Source organism: Conger conger, chromosome 5 (assembly GCF_963514075.1).
Source record: "Conger conger chromosome 5, fConCon1.1, whole genome shotgun sequence".
NCBI lineage: Eukaryota > Metazoa > Chordata > Actinopteri > Anguilliformes > Congridae > Conger > Conger conger.
This window is the reverse complement of record NC_083764.1, coordinates 37458605-37483941: the sequence shown is the minus strand read 5'-3', so window position 1 is coordinate 37483941 and position 25337 is coordinate 37458605. Positions and strand designations below refer to the sequence as shown.

Sequence of the window (25337 nt, the reverse complement as noted above, 5' to 3'; positions counted from 1 at the left end):
ACATAAGACAATAGTTCAGAATTTCAGCTTTTATTTTATTTCCTGGCATTTACACCTAGATGGGTTAAATTATTTCGATATTATTTGATATGGTGCAATTTCAAAGCTAAATTCCGAATTCTTGTCTCATACTCATCTTTTCATCTCAACCCCAAATATATTCAGTGTATTGCAAAAACAAAGGAATTCCGCTTGCTGTTCCAAAACTTTTGGAGGGGACTGTATATCGCTACTGAAATAACATATCCATAAATGAAACCTCTACTTAGTTGCAAAATGGCATGGTTTTGCCAAAAAATGAGGTGTGCAGAAAATATGTTTTAGTGAGTGACTGTGATTATACTTGCTGAGTGTAGGTGTAACCTATAGGACTGTTAGCTTATTTCCATTGTGTCACCGCTTTTATGTTAGTCATACATAATTAAGGGTATTAGTAGGATATAAAGTTATAGCTAACTAGGCTACGTCTGAACTGAAGTGTACAGCAGGTGCAACCCAGTTTTTTCTTCAGTTACAGGTCAACCATCTAATCTTTATGAAAACTGATATTGACTGGACAGCAGCATATTTTTTAATGGATGCCATGTCATCTAGGCTGAGTTTAACCCCTGTGTTTTACAGCAAAAAATTAATGGGTTGCTATGCCTGCTTGTCCTCAAACACGTCATCACCAGATGACTGGGTCAGAGCATCTCCAAAACGGCAAGGCTTGTGGAGTGTTCCTGGCCAGCATTGGAACCTATTGACAGTGGTTCGAGAAGGGACAAACTATCAACCTTGGAGCAATGGAAGAAGGTCGCCTGGTCTGATGAGTCCCATTTTCTTTTATATCATGTGGACGGCCAGACAGATGTTCGCCGATTACTTGGGGAAGAGATGGCACCGGGATACACTGTGGGAAGACACTTGTGGAGGAAGTGTGATGCTCCGGGCAACGTTCTGCTGGGAAACCCTGCTGGGCCCGGACATCAATTTGGACGTCAATTTGATACGTGCTTTAAACATTGTTGTGGACCAGGTATACCCCTTCATGGCAACATGTTTTCCCAAAGGCAGTGGCCTCTTTTAGCAGGATAATTGTTCAGGAATGGTTTGAGGAAAACGATGAACAGTTCAAGGTGTTGCTCAGGCCTCCAAATTCCCCAGATCTCAATGTGATCGGGCAATGCGATCTGTGAGATGTGCTGGAACAAGTCCGATCCATGGAGGCTTCCCCTCACAACTCACAGGACTTAAAAGGATCAGCTGCAAACATCTTGGTGCCAGAGCCCATGCCTCGGCGGGTCAGAGCTGTTTTGGTGGCACGTGGAGGACCAACATCTGGCCAACAAAAATACATAGGCTGGTGGTCATAATGTGTTGGTATATGCACATACTAGTGTGTTGATATTATAAAATCAGATTGTTGCAAAAATAGTTCAACACCAAATGAGTTCGCAGCAAGAGAAATTAGAATTTGTCACTAATTCAGTTTATTTCACATTCAAATATTTTGGACAACACCGCAAATATAGTCTCAGCAATACCACAGATTACATAAGTTTTGGCTTCACACATATGGAATATAGAACAAAACAGTGCACTTTAAGTCTGGACAACATTCCACATTATTTGGAAATGTTTTGTAGATGGAGGAAGTTGCATTTTATATGAGGCAAAATAAAACTGGTAATGATGCGAGATACAGTTGACAAGACATAACAATTACTATGAAAACATGACAAAAGGTCTTATAGGTGATGGTGAGAAATTGGAGCTGGGCAGGACATGCCAATAGAATGTTTGTGATGAACAGCTAAATGCTAGGGATATCAGTCCAAAAAAAATATATATATATATATATATATATATATATATATATATAATATATTCGCTGAACTTGAGTTGAATTTGTATATTCATCAAGATTTCATGTTACTGCAAAATAAAATGCGTCAATTCTGATTTTGATCCTTAAATTCCAAACACAGCAGAACAAACAAACACTGAACATGTTTTCAGTGAAATAATTTGTCACGCTAGCATGTTCTAGCAATGGTGAGTAAATGACAGCCCAAATTTGTCACACAGCACTTACGCAAAATGAAGCTCTACTTAACGTTGAAATATAGCTAAAACAAAGCTAACGTGTAAATCTCTATAGGTATGTACTCCATTTTGCCGTTGCAATTGACAACGATCACAAAATGGGATGTCCATGATTTGGTCAATATACATCTATGTATCTTCTTAAGAAGATTCTTCATTGCCTATATCACTATGGTGTCATTATCTATTTCTGAAGTGTAAAAATAAACCATTTGAGGTCAGTCAAAAATGTCGGCAAATGCATTGTTGACAAATTACATATTTATTGTGACAGTCCTATTCAAACCATTCATCGCTTTGCTGTCAATCAATCTTAGATTGCTGTGACGCACAAGTTCCCTTCTCTCTTGGTATGATGGCAGTTACACTGTTCTGTAGAATGTTTTATGTTCAAACAAAAACTAAAAGTTGTCACAGGACATAGCAGCAGAGGTGGGACAAAGACCCCTTGGGGGTGCTTTTATTCCACAGAATCTCTAAATGTCCCAGTATCTTAGGGAATGTGTACTTATATGGCCCAAAAATCTGAACAGTTGCCCCCATAAGCATTAAAAAAATTTTCCAAGGGCAAGGAGGGACGTTAATACTGAAAACTTTACTTTCCTCTCATTTATGTACATCTGTATTTGAGGCAGTGAATTTGGGTAGGACAGTTTAGTGGATCATTCATTCGCATAGAGCCCATCTCAAGCCCATCTCAAAACTCGATGTCGTCTACAAATTCATCTCAATTAACTTATGCTTCAGTAACGTATCAGTTCAGTATCTGGAATTTCTGGGAGGCAGTTGTCGCAACAACAAGAAAGTGAGACATATACAGCACATACATGACCTCTTCGGAAACCACAAAAATAGCAAAAACCGGACTAAATAAATGAAAATGCTATAGGTGGGTTTTTTGTTTTTAGCCAGTATGTGGGTTTCACATACTACCTAACTGAAATATGTGTAAGGCAGTGTGCATGCTGGTGATGCTGCCATCCCCCCCAACCCCTTTGGATGAGGAATAATGTAAACTGAAATTACATTTCAGTAACATCACAATACTAACCTATGCTACAGAAAGTGACCAAATCCCTAAATTTATCCCAATAGAGTCGGTACACACAGGCCTGCATCCACACTAGCCCTTCTTGGATAAGACTGTGGAAACCCTATGTAAACTGATGACATACACAAGTAAGTTCAGCCTTCTCCATTTTGTTACAACAAAGAATATTCCTGGTAACAGAACATTCTCCATGATAAATCAGAAACTCATTATTGAGATATTATCAGATGGTTTAACCGAAGAGTGTTTCCCTCAATTTCCTGAAGGGTGTTACCATTGGACACATGGGGGAAAAGTGGGTGGGCCTGAAGTTAATTAAATCCCTGTTGCTAATATAAAACTAAATTGATAAAAAATACATTTTGTGGAAAAATAAATTGCACAACCCCTTTGAAAAACGCAAACAAAAAAGCTTTCAGTCATGACAAATATAAATGCTAAAAATAAAGTCATTCAAAATAATCAACCCTAGATTTCAGTTTGGGAATGAACCATGAAAATATGGTGGTGTAATTGACAAACAAAATTAACTTTTTGCAAAGAAAATAACAAAAACTTTGTATAACATTTCATGTATATCTTAGTGAACATAACAAAAAACTGCAATAAACATAACAAGCGAAACAATAAAATATTTGGTTCCTTAATTCGATAATCCAAACACCATGACACAAACAGGTCAACGCCATGGTGTTCACCAGTAAAAACATAAAAAATAAACATACAATGATCACTGTAAAAACATATTTGCTTGTAAAAGTAAAACCAGTAAATATAAAAAGCATTTTTAATGGTAAATGTAAATCCGCAATTTTACATTTGCTTGTACGTTCGCACAATGTAAAACTTGTAAATGTAAAACTCACCCTAAATGTAAAACAAGTGGCAGGAAAGTGTACATTTTCATTCAATGTAAAAATGCTGGTCATGTTGATTAATGTCAATTAAAGTATAGGTATAATGGATATTATTCGTGAAACATGCATACGATCGTATTTGATCTTCCAGGAAAACTTTAATTTTTTATCATCAGAATTTGTTTCATTTTTGTCCAATCAAAATGCACTTGAAATCATGCACAAAGGCATATATGGAGAAGAGGTTACTATTTACAATGTTTTATTCATGCAAAGTCAATGAAAGTATGTACAGACCTCATATAAACAACAGGTCCATCAATGCAATTATAGTAGGTATAAACAGGCTATTCATTTAAACTTGATCAAATAACCTCAAATATATAACCTAGTTAACATTTCAATTTGGACTTAAAATCTTTTTATTTTTGTTCATAGTTTTAGGAGTGGGGTTGCTATTTGTTTTGATACCTAGCTTTCATCCTAGTTCTCGATTATAACCATGTTGGGAACACATGAAATGAATTTTGTTTATTTATGAAAGTGATTGATAATTAATGACACAATATAGACCCACAAGAGTGCAGCCAAGCCAATCGCTCAACAATGGTGTATTTGCTGCTTTTGGATTACTTGGTTAATCATGCCTTCAGGAGAGGGTGCGTCTATAGAGACTGCACAGATATGTTTGCCAGAATGTTTTCTTATGCTTATCAACATGAACAGGCACAAACATCCGATTTCTGAACAATGGGCATTCATCATCTGATATACCTGTGATACATACAAAATTGAAGTTCTGCGCATGTTCCATGAATCTTGCCTTGGTTTTTCATGGGAACTTAAAAGCAAAAGAATGAACATTTTTCATGTGACCCAATATAAGTTTTGTGACCCAATATGCATATACTATAATTTAATATGCAGTTTTTTCCACTTCTAATGGCATTTACTGTTTTTCTTTTTACATTTACGAGCAAACTTGTTTTTAGAAGCAGTTTTACATTTACCACTGATTTTACATTTACCAGCTGCGGAATACATTGATTATACCTGCCGGGAAATTAAGCAGCCCTTAGCTAATTGTGATATAATTCTGTAAACAATTCCTCCTCACAGTCTGAAGCCATGTTGGGTTTAAATGTGACATTCCAGTAGACTTGTCCTTGCTCTGCATGTAGTGGTTTGAACTTGGGTCTGTTGCATGCTGGGATAAGCGAGAGCTGGACACCGGTATAGACAAGAAGCAAGTGGACTTTTCGTGTGTGTGAGTGGGGATTACTGGAAACAGTCTTAGCCCAGAACTAAAGGCATTTACTGGAAGGCCCAGACCTCAAGGTCCTGCACAGTGAAGTCCTGTTCGGCAGAGAGAGGCTGGTTGCGGAAGGTGGAGCAGGTGGAGCTGGAACCGTGATACAGGTCAGCGTCCAACCACAAGCCAAAGTGACCCCTGAAATCATGCAGCAAATAAGACTCGCATAAAAACTTCATTTGAAAGTATCTGAAAGTCATAGTGATATTTCAGAGAACTGAACGACGAGGCACGGGCAACACTCACCCCCCTCCTCCCAGCTGTAGAGAATCTGTGTTTCCCTTCACGAAGTAGGAGTTTTCCCCGGTCCATTGGAAGACCTGCGGGAAAAGCCCAATTTCAACTTTACACGTCACGAAACAAGCCTATACAAAATAAAAGAGTGAGAAGATAAAGGACAGTGTGCCTTAATCTCTGGGCTGAAGCTGAACAGGAAGGTCTCCCCTGTGCCATAGCAGTGCTCACTGACTCTGAACGGGTGTGTCGAGAATGCCCCAAAAACCTGAGGAAGAAAGAAAAAACACCTCAAGGAAAAGCAAATGGAGAGAAACAGAGAGGGAGGGTGAGGGGAGAAAGAGAAGAGGGAGCGAGCAGACAGAAGTAAGAGCATTACAGTTGTGGAATTTTGTAACAAAGTTGTGTTTGCAAGTAGCACGAAGATGTGCGCAAGACACAGGTCTGTACGCTACATGTGATGAAGTTGTGCACGTATTGGTAAAGGCGTGATAAGAGTGTATACACATGGTGAGGGTGTGTGAAGCAGGTTTGTGTGGAGTGCAATGTACCTGGTTGTCCATGTCCTTAAGGACAAGCAGTACAGGGCAGTCCAGGTCAGCCAGGTTCCTGTACAGTGTCTTCAGGCTTGTTCCATGCACTGCTGTGCTGTACATTAGTTGCCATGGATACCCTTGAGTGCGTGCTGGCAAGTGATAGGCCAGCTGTGGGTGGAGAACATTTGGGGAAAGGCTGAAGGGTTAATGGACTCTTGGGCTTAAAGACGGAAGTTAAAGCAGCACTAGCTTCCGCGAAATGGCGCATAAGCAAGTGAAACGGATTTTTCAGGGCTAATTTTTGGAAGGTCAGCAGTCGATTTGACGACTGAAAGGATATTGATAGGAGGGGAATGAAAATAAACAGACATTTGATCTAAATACACACTCACGTCAAATCTCATAAAAATCTTGTTGACCAGGAAGTGGATGGAAAATAAAAAAATAGATACAACCATTACAATTGTATACATTTTTGGGAATATATACTTAGATATGCTCGTATGGTTTTGAAGACAAAATTCAGGAAAAAGTGCATTTTGATGTGGTCATTCAGGTTTGTGTGCGGCATTCAGGTCTATGGTTCAGGGACCAGGGCGAACCTTCTCAATCTGGGCCGCTTGAAGCAGCAGGCTGTCATCGGTCAGCACGGGCAGCAGGTCCAGCGGCTCCTCGTCCTCAAAGCTCCCCAGGCTCTGACGCCGCTTCGCCTCGTTCACCGTGATGATCTGGGCGGGACGACCGCAAACCACACGGTCAGAAGCCGACCCGCCGGCACGGTCGGAGCTGTAACCGCGCGGCCAGAACTCAAACGGGTGGTCGAGACCCAAATGCACACAGTCAAATGTCAGCAGTGCAGAAACTCCCAACCACACAGCCTAAACCAAAACCGTATGATCAAAAACAGTCCAAGAGATCAAAACCTCATGTTACAGGTCAAAAGCAGAAGCTGCATGAGATGGAGAAAGGAGTCCCTAAATGACTGTTCAAACTGCTCCAAGCATGGTTGAATGCACCAGAGATGCTCTTCTGCATACCACTGTTGTAATGTGTTATTTGCATTACTGTCACCTTCCTGTCAGCTTTGACCAGTCTGGCCATTCTCCTCTGATGTCTGTCATTAACAAAGCGTTTCTGTCTGCTGAACTGCTGCACCATACTTTGCAGTACTCTAAAGACTAGTGCACGTGAAAATCCCAGGAGATCGGCAGTTTCTGAAATACTCAAACCATCCTATCTGCCACCAACAATCATTCCACAGTCAGAGTCACTCAGATCACTTTTTTTCCCCATTCTGATGGTTGATGTGAACATTAACTGAAGCTCCTGACCCGTATCTACATGCCCATATGCACTGCACTGCTGCCACACAATTGGCTGATTAGATAGTCACATGACTAAGTAGGTGCAATAAAGTAAAAATGTTCCGAATAAAGTGCTTGGTGACTGGAGTTCAATGTGCTTAGAAAACCACATGAAATAAACCTCAGTCGTCATTTGTTTTGAAATAGAAAATAGTACAGAGGAAAAACAACCAAACAGTCCCAATACATTTGCATTTAACTGCATATACTGTAACCAATGTGCTCTCACACAACAAACTCACTGTATTTCTTTGCATGGCATCTGACATGGTTTGAATGCATTTAGGCTGAAACCAATGGCTACTTAATGGTCGCGAGTGATCATCGCCACCCTTCATTAAAGCATTTCTTCCCTGCAGAGGGGTTCAACATGAAAATGCCCCAGTTCCCACGGCATGAGCAGTCACACAGTGGTTCAAGGAGCACGGCACTGATGTTATCCATGTATCAGTCTCCATGGTCACCAGATCTGAACCCAATCGAGAATTTACGGTATACCGAGGAACGAAGCCTGACGTAGTATTTTCCACTCTCGTCAACTAAGTGCAAGTTGGCCGAATTTGTCAGTGAAGGGTGGTGTCGTATTGCTCCTGCATAAGTCCTGATGCTGGTAGACTGCCATGGTGCAGACAGGCCATGCTGGCCACATATGGTGGTTCAGTACTCTATTAATGGACTATATTGGTGTTGCCAATCTTCAGTTCACTGTATTTAATGTTAATGTGTTTTATGTGTAGATTGGTCCATGAAAATGACCAATGAACAGTGGCGGCTCACCTCCCAGCCTTTGGGGGTGGGGTCACTGAAGAAGTTGTCAATCATGTCCAGCTCCTCCTTCTCCACCACCACAAACCCAGCCTCTCTAGAGTCCTTCCCGTACACATCTGGAGACCACTGGACGAAGAAGTTGTATAGTTGGTCCACCCTAATCAATCAGACAAACAGAAGAGATGGACTACTATGGGAGGTCCCCAAAACCATGTACATGCAGATGCACAGACACACACACACACACACACACACACATGCCCAGAGATGGTGTACGAGATTAATGACTGCCTGTTAACTGTGAGGTTCCACTGTCTTAAATGTAAGGGTTCGTCTGTCATGGGGATAGCTGTAGTGACAAAATTGAATAGGAAACCACCTGCCACCTGATGTGACTGTGCTGTGTTCTGGCTGGAGTATGTCTGGCTGTATGCAGTTTTGTAGAATTATTTCATGTAAAAATATCAAATTAGCAACAAAAAAAAAACACTTGTGCCTGCAGCGATTTATTACAGTTATTTCCGACTGCGCATTGTGATTGGCTGAGACATTCTAAAGAGTGTCATTATCTCATGATAAGTCACTCCTAACTTTGCAAAACCTTGTTACCAATCCGCTATGCCGTTTACACTCGGCCAATTCATTGTATCAGAGATATCAAACTCATAACCTTGCAACACTTCAGAAGCGCCTTTCTGTTGTTAAAACAGCATAATAATACAAAAGTTTGAAGTATTGTTTTTAATTTATAAATGTATTAAAACTGCTATATAATTGCAATTAATCACAAAAATGTTTGTATTTTATGAGACAATTTTCGTAACATTGCATTTCGCAATTGTACATTGTTGCACGTGAGTTGCTGCACTGACGAGCCTCACCTTTCCTGAGGGACAGCAAACCAATACTCTGGCTGCTTTCTGCTCCTACCATATTGGTGGGTGGGGCTTGACATTCGGCCAATGGCAAAGGACTTCCTCATAGGCTTGCCAACCTTGAAGCACAGGAACATCGGCGGAGTCTTGCTCTTGTCCTCCTTATTCAGGAGCATATCTACAAAAAGGGGACATAACAACATAACATACAAGCATACTGTACATAACGTCCATGCAATACCACACTCAAGATGTTTTTCAGACACAAAACCATGACATGAATTGAAAAAAAAACTCATGGATATCCCATGAATAATGCCTGAATGACCTCATTTAAAATGAATAAAACTGTTTTTCTCAGTTGGAAAAACAAACTCAAAGTAAGGTCACAGTTCAAGTTATCCATATAATTTAGTCTCCAATGGTAGAATACCACACTCTTGGTAAACAATATTTGAACTGAGCTTACTCCGCGATTTGTTTATTACCTTCAATTGGTGCCTGCATCCTCTCCCTCAGCCAAGAGTTCATCTCCTCGATGGCTTGGTTTGGTCTCGGTGGACTACATTTCCCAGAATCCGCTGCATGTTCATTGAGGCTCAACTCCGTCTGGCATCCTGTTGCCTCTGCACACTCAGTACCTCCATTCAGCAGCTTCTCTGTCCCTGTAGAGTCTGTGTCTTTGGGTTGGTCTGCTTCTTTGTTACATTTCCCAGGATGCTTAGTTCCTGTGACATTTTCCCCAAGAGCAAACCCGCTTGGTGATACGTTCTTATCAGCAGGGGTGTTCTGTCCAGGTACCTTCTCCATCTCCTCCTCCACCGTCTCTGGCTGGTTTGGGTCTGCTAGTGGCTGGGATTCCTTCCCTCCCTGTGGTGCAGGGCTCTCCTCAGGCTCCTCCACGCTTACCCCCATGTTGCTTCCAGACTCCGGCTCCAGCTCGGTGAAGCCCTCGTCTGGTGAGGAGTTCTCGGCTACCTCGCGGTCGCCCGTTTCCGTCACGATGGCGTCGATGTGGTCCAGGACGATGGGCCGCTTGTCCCGGTTTGGGCTCTGGAAGCGGCTGAAGGGGTTGAGGTCTCGCTCTGAGGGCATGTCGCCCCAAGTCCCAGGCCTGTACAGGGGACACAGACCCTGTGGTAGGTCTCTGCATGGGGGGATAGGGGTGACCAAGAAGGATGATGGAAAAATCAAAACCGAAAATGCAAAAAATAAAAACATGGGAAAATGGAAAACTAATACTGATACTCAAAACAATAGAACAGTACGAATGGCCATAATACTGAAAAGAATGACAACAAAATGATAATGCTAATAATGGCAATACTACTACTGATGCTAATAATAATAAAAAGAAAATAATGATAAAACAACTGAGAATGAAAATGTTTAAGCAATAGATGTGTGATGATTTAAGACCAGTTGACCATTTAAGACACTGTGCCCAGAGAGCAGACTGCTTCATTGAAGAGAGAGGTTAAATGGTAGCAAGAGTGAACTAAAACGATTAATTGAGACAAAGAAATGTGGAAAAAGGTAGAGTAAAACATGGAGTTGGAGAAATAGATGACAGAGAGGATCAAGGGAGGAGTGGATGAAGAGAGAAAAGACTGAAAGACAGAGAGCACTGGAGGGGAGTTGCTGCCTCAGGTCCTTACGATGGCAGCGCGTCCTTCAGCTCCATGCGGGAGATGTCATCATACAGTGCGATGGACAACACTTCTTCCATGGGGCATATGAGTCCGTACTCCTCGCACCCGTGCTCGATCACTAGGGGGTCCGACTTGTGTGGGTCAAACATGATGTTGTTGGGTGTCACAATCATCACTCCACCAACCACACCCTGCGACCAACATACAGAGAGAGGTTAAGAGGGAGACTGGGAACGGTCGGAAAAAAAAATCAGCTTCTGATACCATAGATCAGTCGATTTTTCCTCCACTCTGAGGTTTTGGTAGAGAACAGAATATGGTCATATGCACCAGCTCTACATCGGAAATGAATTATTTAGGTTGCATTGATTAGACCAGCGTGTCCAAAAATGTGTGGAAATGTCTTCAGGGGTATGCAAAAAACAATCTGTAATAACAGCGTTTAGACTGGCAAACGTTCTATGCACCAAATGCTGACATTATGTAGCTGCTGTTTGTAGCTGTATTTTTGGTCTTGCTTAAAATGACTGAAATGCACCTTGAGCGTGCAAAGTAAATCGCACCACAAGCTCAGAGACTGGAAAATTATTCATTTGTGAAACATTTTTAAAGCAAATTAATCTCTGCTACCATGACACCATCGTAATAGATATGCTAGCAAACATTAGTTTGATTGTAAACCAACTAGACCATGAAAAATAACCAGAAGTATATACAGCTAGCTAGCTAAAGTTAGCTGCAGGTGACTTTCAGCAATAATGGTGTCATGTTAGCTAGCTATTACTATCCACAAACAAGATCATTTGCAATTTGCTTTAAAAATATTTTGCCAACAAACAGCACACTGATCACATTTTAAAATACATTCTGCCATACAGAGAACTACTACCAGACAGGCATCAGGCAGAGTGATCACTGCTGACTTGAAAAATGGTGAATAAGCCTTTGACTGGACAGTTTTGCGAAAAAGGAAGGAAGAAACACTTTGCGAGAGCTGTTGTGTTACAACAATGTTAAATTTCAGTAATGTGTATACTTCCTTTTGACATTTTAGCTGAGGTTCTATGATGAGATTTTCTTGTCAACTGAAAAATATGTTCAAAGGATGAGGATGGCATATTTTTATATTTTTCTTATGACCAAGTGAAAGAACCAAAACTTGCAATTAAATTATCCTACCAACAAGAATTTTCCATCTTGCCAACGCCAAATACTGGCAATATCCTGGTAGTCATCACTCGACATTACGACAAATCGGGCCTTTTTACTGAAAGTTTGTGTAGTGACAGAAATAGCTTATTGACATTTGGAAATTATCGAATGTATACAAATGCATGGCATACTGAAAATAGACTCCATCAAAATGAACAATTTGCAATTTTGAAGTAAATTTAGTAAAAACTACACTGTCAATGTTTTTTGTCATAATAGGCAGCATTTTAAATATGCAGTTCTGAGCTGGACTTGATTTTGCCACACAATTTGAAAGAATGGCTTCTGGGCTAAGTGCCAAATAGGGTAGGAAAAAGCCAGACAGTTTTGAAAGTTGGACAAAAGCATTGTAGGTTTTGGTCTCTTCACAGGAAATGTTGACATAAAGAAAAATATATTGTTCTACTTCCTCTACAGCCTTCCTCCCTACCCACATGACCTGTGAGTGACCCTGCAGAGATGCCCTCACGTCCCCTGACCAGGTTCTGCGCCGTCGTGATTTCATAATGTACCATGCCATCCGTGAAGTATCTGCAGCTCATCTTCAGGAATTTGACTGTGACCGGCTCCTCGTCTTCCGACGCTGGGGAGAGCATCCTGTGGAGAGGCTTCACCTCCCCGCATAGCGGGTTATCCTGCACAGAGACGGCGCATTCAACACGGCATCCAGAACAGACACATTCAAACAGCACCCAAACGCAGGAACGTCACTTGCTTTACCCCGTTGTTGAGTCTGTCTGAATAACTGAATGACGTAGTGACGCAGAGTGGGTAGTTTTGCGATCTTCCCGGCGCCTACACTGCCTTTTAAAATATTACCCTGTCATGCTTCTTGTTAATGATGCACTTTGCCCAAGCTTTGCAGTAAATGGAAGCGCTGCTGTGGACTTACGCCGCAGACAACCTGCCTGATCGTAATCATTATGGATTGCTTGTAAAAAAGAAAAGAAATGGATGAGTCCCAGAAATCCTTCCCCTAAACATAATGCAGTATTGCCCATTGCGATGTGACTCTGGAATATGTCCCTTGTTTCAATGGACATTGGACACAGAAAACAATCATAACATGGCGTCCCTGCTACGTACAACTCCACATGGATTGCTTTCATCTCGAAAACCAAGTTAGGCTTGCTATCATATTGCGTCCTTAAGAGCATTAGTTACTTTTATTAGTTACTAATTTAAATACATGAACTGGAAAGAAGATATGGAAATGCTTAATTTGCCTCATAATGCATAATTAAAGGAGGCTGGTGCTGATGTGGACAGAATGGCGCCAGACTATTGACAGCCCAGCCACTGATCTAATCCAGTAGAAGTGCTGATGATGGAGGATGCAATGATGTGCTCTTTTCAATAAAAAGACTCAAGGAAGGTGGACATCAAGCAATATTGAGAAAGATGATGCTCTAATCATTGTTTTTCTGTGAGCTTCAGGAGGAAGGGTTATGCTTGGTCCGCCTTTAATCGCTGACAATGTTATCTGGGTGTCGGGGCTCACAGACACTGGCTGGGGAAGGAAGTGTGACCAAGAGGTCTCCTACCAGCAGCTTGCTGTGACCCTGTTCTGAGGAGGTTTTGGGCTCGGCGCTATCAAGGCCTGGTGCTGATGGGCCAACATCGGGGACAAACAAAATCTGTTGATGCAGGAGACAGCAAGTTAGATGAGGTAAATGATGAAGCTTGGGTGACAACCTAGCCAAATTTGAGGAAAGATTTTAGCAGATGAGAGCTCACCTGCCCTGCGACCACACTGCGGGAGAAGAGACGGTTCAGCTGCACTAGTTTGTTCGGGGTGACGTTGAAGTTCAGCGCGATGCTGTTCAGAGTGTCCAGGGGCCCCACCTTTAGGAAGAAGTGACAGGTGGAGTGTGTCAGTGTGATGCGTAATCCAGCAGAACTTCAAGCGAGAACTATGGTGTGGTGTCAGTATTGGTGGCCTGATTAAAGATTGTTATGAAGGGTTAGGGTTTCTCTGTGCGTGTTGGGGAGGGGGGCACTCACCGCATATTCAACCGTTCCCGGGGGTTTCCTCCTGCCCCTCTTCATCTGGCATTTCGAGCTTGCAATGTCATCTTACAGGGGGTGGGAGGGAAGAGGGGAAAACATTTATCCTTCTTGTAATCATATTCCACCTGGAGAGCTGCTTTCCTTCCACCTGATTCATATAGGCCTAATCATAATTTATACTGAGCCCAGTCCAGCTGCCATATTGTATGTAGTGGAAAACCAGAAGCTCCACCACCGACAAAAATCAATGCTCTCCTCATCTTTCTTTTCCTTTTTGATGACTGTTCTCAAGAAATGAAAGTGAAGTGTAGTGCTGACAAAAACCATGCCAGTAGTGCTCAATCACACATCACTGTCCCTGAACTGCCAGGTGCCCATAGACACAAGGTTTTGTCAACATTATATTGTGATGTAACACTGTAATACGGTAAAGCATGAAAATGCTTATGCTGTTTTTCTTTCCCTTTTCCCTCTTCCCAGGAAACACGATGGCATGAAATTGAGGACATGTTGGATATACTTTAACTGCTGACTCACCAGGATGTGAGGTGCATGTGAAGTTCAGGGCCTTTTGTATTCTTGTAAGGCGTTTGTTACATATAGGCACCAGACTCGGTCTTTACTGGCTTCCTGCTTACTGCAGTTCTACACTTTACCTCTTTTTAAGATGAACTACCTTGTTAACGATGTCACATGGTATTAGCAAAAATGTAGAGTTTGCATTTTTTACAGTCGTATGGAACATAATGTAGTGTCATGTAAATCCTGAAGAAAATCGTGTAACATTTTTATTATGAATGATAATCATCAGTTGTACTAGGTAGGAACTCACTTTCCCCTCAGAACAGCACAAATTCTTTCAACAAGGTGCTGGAAACATTTTTCCAATCTTCAACTATCCAGTACAGTGCTGTCCATCCATAGACTCTCAATGTTTTAAGGCAACAATACTAACAATACTACTGTTAGTCAAAGGTAGCCAAAATCTACTGTGAGGTAAATTATTTATTTATTTATTTATTTGCCTCTGTACGCTTTACAAAAGTGTGTGTTCAGGGCTTTAGTAGACTGTAAACCCTGCACAGACAGAGTAAGACTACCTGGATTGTCCAGGACAGGACTACTGGGGCAGCCCTCATCCTGGGACTTGCCCTGGAGGTCTGCAGATGTGATCGCTGGTCTAGGGGTGTTCAAGCCGACAACTGCAGAGGGCGCTCTCTTCTCCTGATCTTGGGCGGTGTTTGGGAGACCTGTTTGTGATGGTTTTGAGTGGCTCTGACCCACTGCCATTGACTGTGAATGGCCTTGTTTGGTCTGCTTCTTCCTCTTCAACCTGAGAGATATATAAGGGGTTTACATATTCACTGTAGTGCTCTCGTGACAACAGTCCTGCTAACTTACTTGTTACAATGCACTTCTAAATGAACTGGTTAAGAAGCCAGAAGAGAAATAATAAGTAATTCAATTCAGTTCTTTAACTATACATTTTAACACTACATATGACAGCCTTAGCTTAATAATTATACATTAATAACAAAACCCTCAGTTAGGAAAGGAGCAGCAGCTGCACACTTAAAACTTAAAACCATTGCAATCAGGTATTAGTAAAAATGAAATGAATCACAAAAAAATACTTTTTAGTGAAATGTTAGCAGTTGCTGAAAGCCTGGAAAAACAGGAAATGAAATTCATCAGTCCTTACACAAACAGCAGCCTTCTCTCCATCAAGGTGTATCAGCACAGATCTCTGACAACTGCTACAGCCAGACAAGGGTCTCATGTTTGTTTGTTTATTTAAAACTTTAGATTAGCCTCATTCATGTTAGCATTGTGTCTCCCCATGTTAAGTCAATGGGCAATTTTGAGGTTTAATTCAAATTTAATTAAATGTACAGTCTTTAAATTAGAAAAAGCATGCATGCTTCTAAATTAAAGACATAATGAGTGGTCTTGTGTGAGGATCTGTTGGATTTAAATGGAGTTATTCTTACAGAAAAAAGAAGCTTTTTATGGTAATTTCTTAAGGGTATCCATAACACAGAAATAGCGCAACATAGCAACACCAAAATCAGTAGTCAGTAGACAAGCCCATTTCAATTTGCTATTCTGAAAGAAAGTGCCAACCAACACCCACTATAATGCATCTGTCAAATACAATAACAACCCACTACTACTCTCCTTTCAATATTTTGCTCTCCCAATTCCCAACAATAAATATGCATTGAGGCTCAGCACATCTGCTTTTTTGCCACCTATCAAGTCACCTATCTCATAAATCATTAACAGGATCAGAAACCTGCAGTGCGTTGACTTCAATGTTTGCTTCCCCTTCCTCCCAGTTCATGTCTGGGATTATCAGTGGGCAAGAGCAGAGCAAATAAGCACTGATTAGGTGGACGTGACTCTTGCATTAAGTCTCTACCTGGACCAACTTGTCTGAATAGTCAGCTCTCAGTCAAGATCCTCACAAGATCGGCCAAGGCAGCAGTCCTTTATTTTACATAACATTATTCATTTTCCTCAGAGCTACTTAAAAAAACGACATCCACCTGAGTTAATTGACAACAGTGACACGGACCTGGCGAAGAACACTTCCAGACCAAAGATAATTAAGATGGAAAAATCAAAGTGTAGCGTCTAGAAAGTATGGATGCATGCATATAAAGAGATATTGATCTTTCAACCGTTATAAAATTATGCAATAATACACGAGAAGGAGATAAGCCTTACCGTAAGATAAGCCTTCGGCCAGCGAAGGAAGGACAGCCGTGACATTCTCACAATTATTTTTGAGTGCATTATTGCAATTATACAACAGTTTTACCAACACATTAATAGATTTAAAAATAGGATTAAAGAACGATACAGTACCGCAGATTCACCTCAGATTGATTTATTATTTTTTTACGACAGAACGGAGCGTTAATGATATCCCTGAGACAATTAATCAACCAAACATAAACAAAGCTATGTTATGTTATGTTTTTTGTTAAGTTAAATGTCTCTCAGCCAATCAAACTACGAGGCCGGAACTAACTGTTGTATGATATTGGTTATGTTATGGAGCAGCAGGGTAGCATAATGCATTGAAAATAGTTCCTGCTACTGGCAGATAGTGCCAGGCGATTGCAACGTCGACGTTAGTAAACTCTAGCGTTGTTCTGCCAAACTCGCTAGCTAGCTAGCTTGCAAGCTACATTGAGTGAGTAAACAAGAGTTTATGCCTTTTTATCTTTATTTGTACGATCCCAGTGGCTTCACATTGCGCAGGTCTACCCATTTTATTATTTGGAGAAGCGGTCCCGCTTTCTCCGGTCCACCAGTTTCAGTCACCCTTGAGCTCTCGCACTTCTGCCTGCTGACAGACACAAATCTCCCTCGCAAATCAAGACCCGCATCGATGATTTCTGCATCATCGATGCGTTCTGTGTCCCTGCTAGCTTGCAAATCCTGGGCAACATTGTTGCATGGTGATTTGACGACGATTGGCTAGAATCAAACGGTTTTTCATTTTGACTTGAATGGCTGCTTCGGGAGTGATACTTGAAATATAGCAGTGGTATATAGTTATCATCAGATTGCAAGATTTGCAATAAAGTCTTTATTGTACATAAAATAATATAAACTGCCGTCTGGATAAGTTTGTCTGCTAAATGTTGAATGTAATTATCATTATGTGACAATCAGCTTTGTCAACTGTTAAAATAAAATATGGGTTATGATCACAAATGAAATTGTAAAATGTTAGCAATGTACTGTGCATAACTTTGAAGGCATTGAAGGATTTGGGCAATGATCTATAACGGGTGTCAAACACCAGTCCTGGAGGGCCGCAGTGTCTGCTGGTTTTTGATCTGTTTCAGCACGAGAGATACTTTTCAAAGTCTTTCATTGGCTAAAGAGTTCACACACCTTGTTCTCAAGGCCTTAATTGGCTGCTGACTGAAAGAAAAACACAAATACCAGCAGACACTGCAGCCCTCCAGGACTGGAGTTTGACACACCTGATCTATAACATAAAAAGGAATGACTTGATTAATGATTCAATACGGCCTACGAATACATTCAAAAATTGTCACTGCGTGCCTCGGTGGGCACGGCTAAGGCATCAGACTTTTATTTGATGCAGTGGCACACTGAGGACTGGGTTTGTGCCCCGGTGCTGGCAAGTATTGTCAGTGCATATGGCAAAACAAAAACAAAACAAACAAAAAAACCTTTAAAATTGTCATTGTCTAGTTTCCATGACCACAATAGAGGAGGGAAAAACCCTCAATCCACAATCATCACAGAACAATGCAATGCATTAAGTGAAGCAACATCCCCTCCCTGGACGGTGCATTCCAGAGCTTACAGTTTATACTGCCTCAAACCAAATACAGCTTATGATTTATCCGCATGTGGAATCGACTAAGATTCTTTTCTTTTTTTTTTAGAGAGAAAACCTTTCAATTAACCACACAGCACAAGGAGGAAAACCACTCCAAATCACTACAATACAACAGTATGGCACGAAGAGAACAGATGTTCCTATCAAAACATGCAGTTACAATACCATAAAGCCCAGTGAAGAAGTTTATTTCTCACCTGGCAAAATACCCTGCCTTCCTCTCCTTCTCCATCACACCCCGGCGGATTCAAGTCTTTTTGGTCGAGATGTTTACCTCTCTGTTCTTAGTCTTCCAAAGATACAAATCCTTGGGAAAGGAAATATGGAGAAATCAAACATGTTGACAGTACAGTAAACAAGAGTTGTTTCTGAATATCGCAAAATGAATAATAATTTTCAAGTTAATTTATTAAATGCATTTCAGATATGAATGTTGTGCTTTCCAAAACAACAATAAAACTGGGAAAATTTAAATAAAATGAGTATAAAAATGTCATAAGGCACCTGACAGTATGTTAAAAGTACACATGCAGGAAGACGGCAAATTCAAAAGGCCTGTATCACACAGTAGGATTACCATGCGAGATGGATATCCACACTGAATAAAACAGTTAATTATTAACCAGCTAACACCAGCTAACCAGCTAATTAACCAGCTAACACAGTAACACCGCTTTGCCATAGAAGCCCCAGGTGATGGCGTGCATTTAAGAGGAAATGGAATAAGAAGCAGTACAACAAATGTTCTGATTGTTGAGTCAGTTCTGAGATATGTGGAAATACAGGACATTGCCATGAGGTAAATCTGTATAAATAGACATAGGCTCAGTGACTATCAGGAAACTTGTACACCAGCTTGTTAATGCAAATATCTGCCAATCATGTTGCAGCAACTCGATGCATAAACGCATGCACACATGGTCAAGAGGGTCCGTTGTTGTTCAGACCAAACATCAGAATGGGGAAGAAATGCAAGTGACTGTTGATGCCAGACCGGTTGGCTTCTCAGAAACTTCTGATCTCCTGGGAAGAGGATGGGCTACAGCAGCAGAAGACCAATAAGTCCAAAGAATAAGTCTAATACAGAACTCCAGACTGCAACCTTTCTTCTTGGCTGTGTGAGTATTTTTTTTTGTTCCTCCTGCAAGTTACGCAACTTCAGGGGAGGGGGTTCTTTTCTGTGTTACTCGATTGACTGCAGTTCAATTTGTGACATGCATTTCTAAACTTCACTTCTGAGAGTGGTTGTACCCAGTACCCTAATTGGATGCAACAGATATGGCAACAAATACAGTTCTCATCTGACTGCAAAATAATTTCCGAAAGGATTAGTAACTGAATCAATCAAGCAATCAATCAATGAGCAAGTTTTTAAAATGAGCACATCTGTATGATGTGGAATTAGCCTATTTAATAGAAGGACTATAATGACACATTCCATGCTAAGTGAAATAGTGTTTGGGATATACTTCAGTAACATTTCTACAGTACAGTAAGTTAAGTAATGTGAATACTAGGGTTGGGATCCGAGAACTGGTTCAAAATTAGAACCGGATCCAAAATTCCTGATAACTGATAAGAAATGAGAATTTTGGCTATGCTTGTCGGTTCCTAAACACACATTTTCACCCACGCATGTTCCAAATAAACAGCATTGATTTATTCAGAATAGGCTACTATTACAAATACAAACTACTTTTACAAATACAAATTACAAACTAGCTGTCACTTTGGCCAAAAATTACACTTCAAGTATGTACACTTTAAATACATATTAATTTGAATATGTTCAAACTTGACCACTTAACATTTGTGTTTGCATCTTTTGGTATACCTCTATATTGATGCTCTCTATGTCTTCTTTGAACGGTTGACTGAGATACCTTCTCTTTTGCCCAGTGGATGTGATGTTGCTGACTGATGTTTTTCTTCACAGCTCTCTCAGGTGTCATCAACTGCTATTGTTTTCCCTTGTGGACCTGTTCAATGTCTGTTGCTCAGTACACCAGCGGTTTCTTTCTATTTCAGGATATTCCAAGTGCTGTAAAAGCTATCCCCAATGCTTGTGCAATGACTCAATTGCCCCACTTTTCTAAGCTTCAAAATGGCTTGCTTTTCTCACAAAGACAGCTCTCTGGTCTTCATGTTGATTTAGAGTTCTATCACAAATGCAGTCTTCAGAGGCAAAACCGAAGGCTAAAACCAAGAGTAGACATTCAATAATATTTATTGTCCAGCCAATCCGTCTAACAGAACACATCTGGGCAACAAGAAACACCTATCAGTCACATGTTCCAATACTTTTGCTCACCTAAAAATTGTGTGGTCTGATACAACAGGTGATATGTTCTAAGTTGTTTAACAAATCTAGATAAAAATACCAGGATATAAAAGCAGAAATACTGGATCAACCATCTCATGTACATCTTTTGACCTTAAACTCAATTGTCTTCAGTGTTTAACAAAAACACGGGAAGTGATCTTGCTGTTCCAATGCTTTTGGAGGGGACTGTTTAAAAAGTGAAACCACTTCTCTAAGGTGAATGTGTATGTTTCCTTCTGAGAATCTATACATTAAGCACATGTGTACTGTTTGACTACAATTCTAAAATTGTGGAGTACAGAGCCAATAAAGAAATACTTTGTCCCATTGTCCTGTTTAAGTCGCTTTGTATTTCTACATTTTTCAGGTTTTTTGCTACATTGCAGCAGTTAACCACTCAATTAAAAAATAAATATTTACACAAACCGTGGCAGATTTTATATGAAAACAGGTATTTTCATGTATCTACTGTCTGTCTTGTTCTACACACAAATTCATCCCATAGTAATGTCAACCAGACCATACAAAATGAAGTTGGTTATAAACTCTATTAACACTTGGCCTTGATGTTGTTCCAAGCTATTTATTTTGGTAAGCACATTGTTCGGGCGTATGTCCCTGACTGCCTCACAATGGCTTTCTTGATTTTAATTGCCTCAATTCTGGTCCTCATTTTGACAAACACCAATGGCAGACTCCAAAGGCAATCAAAATCCTAGAATCAAGACTAGATACTGAAAGCTTTCTTATACCTGCACTATGGAAGCAATTAAATACCTCTGACTAATAGGAAACAGCAGAGAAGCCAAATGTCCAATTACTTTTGGTCCCCAACAAAAAGGTGGGACTATGTATAAAAAGGGATGCCATTCCTGTAAATCCCCTCAAATTAAAGATGACAATCTGCACTTTAACTTCATATTCATGGTTTCATTTCAATTCCAATATGCTGGAGTATAGAGCCAAAAAAACAGTAATTGTACCGCATACTGTCCAAATACTACCGGACTGCACTGTAGTCTCCCATTTCAGTACAGCATACTTTTTGGGACATATTAAGGTTATGTGAAATAAAGTAGTCATTTTTACTACTTTGTCACATATCTTCTCTGGTATTGTTTTTCCAGGTCTGTACTGGATTCAGCTTCTGCCTTTTGGGGGGGGGGGGTTAGTTGCCTTTATGTTCTGCTCAGCATATGAAATGCGTGTACAATTGGATTCAGATTCAATGGATGACTTAGCCAGTTGCTTTGGTTCTTGGGCTTCTGTTAGTTTGCAGTTTGCTCGCTTGCTCTTGCCATCACTCTGATACAAGTCAACCTTGGTCTCATCTGTCCACAAGATGTTTTTTTTAGAACTCATGCCTGCTCTTTTATGTACTTAGCAAACTGTAACATGGCCATCCTGTTTTTGTGGCCAACTAGTAGTTAGCATCTTGCAGTGAAGCCTCTGTAGTTCTGTCTGTGAAGTCTGCTGTGCACCAGTCACTGACACATTCATGCCTGCCTCCTGAAGAGTGTTTCTAATCTGTCAGATATACGTTTCATTATGACAATGTATAAGTCGTCAACTGTTGATCGTTTTCTTTCATCTACTAGTTCCTTTGTGATTACTTCAGTCGAATTTTTATGCTCAGCCAAGCCTCCTACATTACATGGATATCAAATGTTCTACATTAGACTTTAAATCCACTCAGCCAAGTGGGTGCCATGAAAATATGCATTAACATTTTTTGTGATGTAAGAAGAGCCATTATACTGAGAGATTTTGGGTGTAATTTTCTGTTTAAATGTCAAATCCATAATGCTGGAATTGCTCATCTCTTTATCTTCTACCAACACCAAGAGGTGCAGTGGTGCAACCTTCTGGAGTTGGCATGGAATGGCCCCTTCAGTTTGAAAGCTACTGCATAAAGCAGAAAACAAATCTGTACTTTAACGACACTACCTCATGTTTCTCAGGAATCAGCATAATCATTGTGTTGAGCAGGACTGCCCAGTTATGACCAACTGAATGCCTCTGACTCGCCTGTGCACTTATAGCACTCAGACATATCTGGGATTGACATCCCTCCTTCATGGAATAGGCTATCAGTTTTCAACCAGTTTAGCTTGATTTTGACATTGCAGGAATACTAAATGGAATTCTGTAATCATGAGATTTGCATCCATATCGCAGCCAAAATCGCGATTTTGATTAATATACGATTAACTGTGCAGCCCTGTCATCAACCTTCATAGCTCTTGGTAATAACTAAAAACTGAATTATCCAAAAGTCACAGTAGTGCTTTACATTGGGCTCTTGATGCAGGCTTTGGGAAGAATCCTCTGAAACAGATTCAAGTGACTCATCAGATTAAGAGTGAGTCATTGATCATTTCCTTTGATTCAGAATCAAAGTATTTCAATGCTGTTCATATTTTCAGCCTAGGTAGGTATAATAGCAGAGCTTTCTATGTTCGCCCTGTAACGTCACACAACAAATTTACCGGCATGACTTTGGGTGTTTCCTTCAGCAGTGATCAATTTGTCCATTTTTAAAAGTCTCAAATAGTGGAAAAAAAGACATTTCCCTTACTATGTGGATTATAAAGGAGTCGGAAGGTACCACGAAGACATTGAAAGTATCAAAACACTGCGTCCTCAAATAAATCCACACAATCCATATTAAAGAAAATGTGCATTTAGACAAGCCGTTTGGACTGTGAAGTCTAACATTACAACGATACACTCAATTGCTTCAGCACGGCCCGCCTTGGAGCAGGAACAAATCCAAGCACTCAAAACAGTTCAGCCCATTCGCGCTAGCCCGCTAATCAGAGGTTCATTGATCTCAGTCTTGTTTTTGGTACCTAAAACCATGGATAATCAGGACTTAAAATAAAACGCTGGAAAGGTGTACATTATTGTAGCTTTAAACTATATGAACAACCTTCATCTTCAGCTTAATTCCATGAAAAACCTCTATAATTAAAATAATTGGTCTAATATATTTGGGGTGGGAGGCACGGATGGTGCTGTGGGTAGCACTGCCGCCTCACAGCAAGGAGGTCCTGGGTTCGAATCCCCGTCGGCCGGGGCATCTCTGTGCAAAGTTTGCATGTTCTCCCCGTGTCTGCGTGGGTTTCCTCCCACAGTCCAAAGACATGCAGGTTAGGCTGATTGGAGAGTCTAAATTGCCTATAGGTATGAATGTGTGAGTGAATGGACTGGCAACCTGTCCAGGGTGTATTCCTGCCTTTCGCCCAATGTATGCTGGGATAGGCTCCAGCCCCCCTGCGACCCTGTTCAGGATAAGCGGGATAAGATAATGGATGGATGGATGGATGGATGGATATTTCGGGTGTCGCTATTTGGTGCTTATAGTGTACAAATACAGAAATGCAATTCACTGAACAAGAGGCGTTCTGTGCAATAATTAGAAGTGCATTGTAAAGATAGGCATTGAGATGCTGGGACCCAATTGCTTCTCTGCACTTAGCTTGCATTAACAATGCAGGCAGATAAATGGCCTGCATTTAAACGACACGTTGATTAAGATGAGGGGCTGTATTTCCGAGCGGATCAAATTCCAAATTTACTCCAGGCAAACAACAGAAATAAAAAAACCTACTAATAAAACGAAACAAATTTAGGGGACACAATTATCATCAAGTCACCCCAAATGGTTTCTGTATTAATTACCGCAGGTCTTATTCTGAAGCTTGGCTACCATAATAAAATAAAAATGTTCTTAAACAACATTCGTTCAGCGAGCAACCAAGCTCGTTTTCGACGCAGTGCCATAATGTCGTAGCGTTCGCAGCTGGTTCAGGAACTCGCAAACGTAGAAATACATCAACTGAAAGTCAATCTGACAATCACTTCAAATATCCCGTAAGTGACAAAAAGCATTGCACAGCCGCTAGGAAGCAAACGTTACACTGTGTGGTGGCAAAACACTAGCTAATTTACTTAAATGACCATGGTTAGCAATCTGCAATTCATAGCTAGCTATGAAATTATATACATAGCTATATCTTAGCGAACGTTAGCTAGCTAGTCCTCGCCCGAATGGTGTGTTTCAGCCAGTCTATGGTTTCAGCTCATCTGCAACTAAAGCGAAGCAAAGCTTTTTATCGCGTTAGCTATCTGGTTATCTGCCATACATTTAGCTGGCTAGCTAGTATAGCTAACGTAGCTAACATTAGCAAAGTGAAGCGACATCTCCTCCCTGGAGTGTGCGCTCCAGAGCTTGCAATATGCTATAGCTCGCCTATTGGCTCGAACCAAATACAGGTTATAATTTTTTGCATCCAGAATCAATTAAGTCATTTCTCGTCTTGAATTTTAAAGATTTGGTATGCAAATATCGCAATAACACAGCCCATAATAATTTAAAAAATAACATGCAGGACAAGGTCTATAGGTAGCTGTACTCACATTGCCGTATCTAGGTTACAGGGAACAGTAGCAGGCTTACTCGCGACATGCAATGTGAGAAGACTCGTAAGCCATGTTATCCAGAAAAGATATGGATCTAAAACCAATACAATAACATATAGATAGCGGATTGTGGCATCCCTCAGACATCCGCTTTTACCCAACGCAACAATTCGACTGTGTTGTGTTCTGTTTGCTCCTCACGCTCCAAGCTCCACCTTTTTCATGGTGACGTCATGGGAG

At 40.7% G+C, this 25337-nt stretch overlaps 1 protein-coding gene across 3 annotated transcripts; it reads right to left on the bottom strand.

Annotated features, from left to right (window-relative positions):
• Positions 1-1449: 1449 nt before the first annotated feature.
• Positions 1450-25285, bottom strand: LOC133128365 (nuclear receptor coactivator 7). 3 transcript variants are annotated; one of them, XM_061241795.1, is made up of 16 exons: positions 25095-25285; positions 18547-18656; positions 15060-15292; positions 13954-14024; positions 13687-13794; positions 13494-13586; positions 12462-12584; positions 10744-10928; positions 9574-10232; positions 9092-9263; positions 8220-8367; positions 6681-6806; positions 6094-6246; positions 5715-5810; positions 5555-5628; positions 1450-5446 (listed from the first exon to the last, which is right to left on the bottom strand). In XM_061241795.1, exons 2-16 carry the CDS (start codon positions 18579-18581, stop codon positions 5311-5313), a joined length of 2412 nt encoding a protein of 803 aa, XP_061097779.1. In that variant the 5' UTR covers positions 18582-18656; positions 25095-25285; the 3' UTR covers positions 1450-5310. The 3 variants fall into 3 exon arrangements, with proteins under 3 accessions (XP_061097779.1, XP_061097780.1, XP_061097782.1); XM_061241796.1 differs by having other exon boundaries at positions 9574-10199; XM_061241798.1 differs by lacking the exon at positions 5715-5810.
• Positions 25286-25337: the final 52 nt, after the last annotated feature.

Excerpts from the sequence above, each read along its gene's own strand:
- LOC133128365 (XM_061241795.1), bottom strand. The coding sequence starts at position 18,581 with ATGGAGAAGGAGAGGAAGGCAGGGTATTTTGCCAG. Across the intron at positions 13,795-13,953 it reads CGGGAACGGTTGAATATGCG|GTGGGGCCCCTGGACACTCT; the intron begins GTGAGTGCCCCC and ends TTCTTCCTAAAG. Across the intron at positions 13,587-13,686 it reads GCAGTGTGGTCGCAGGGCAG|ATTTTGTTTGTCCCCGATGT; the intron begins GTGAGCTCTCAT and ends CTGCATCAACAG.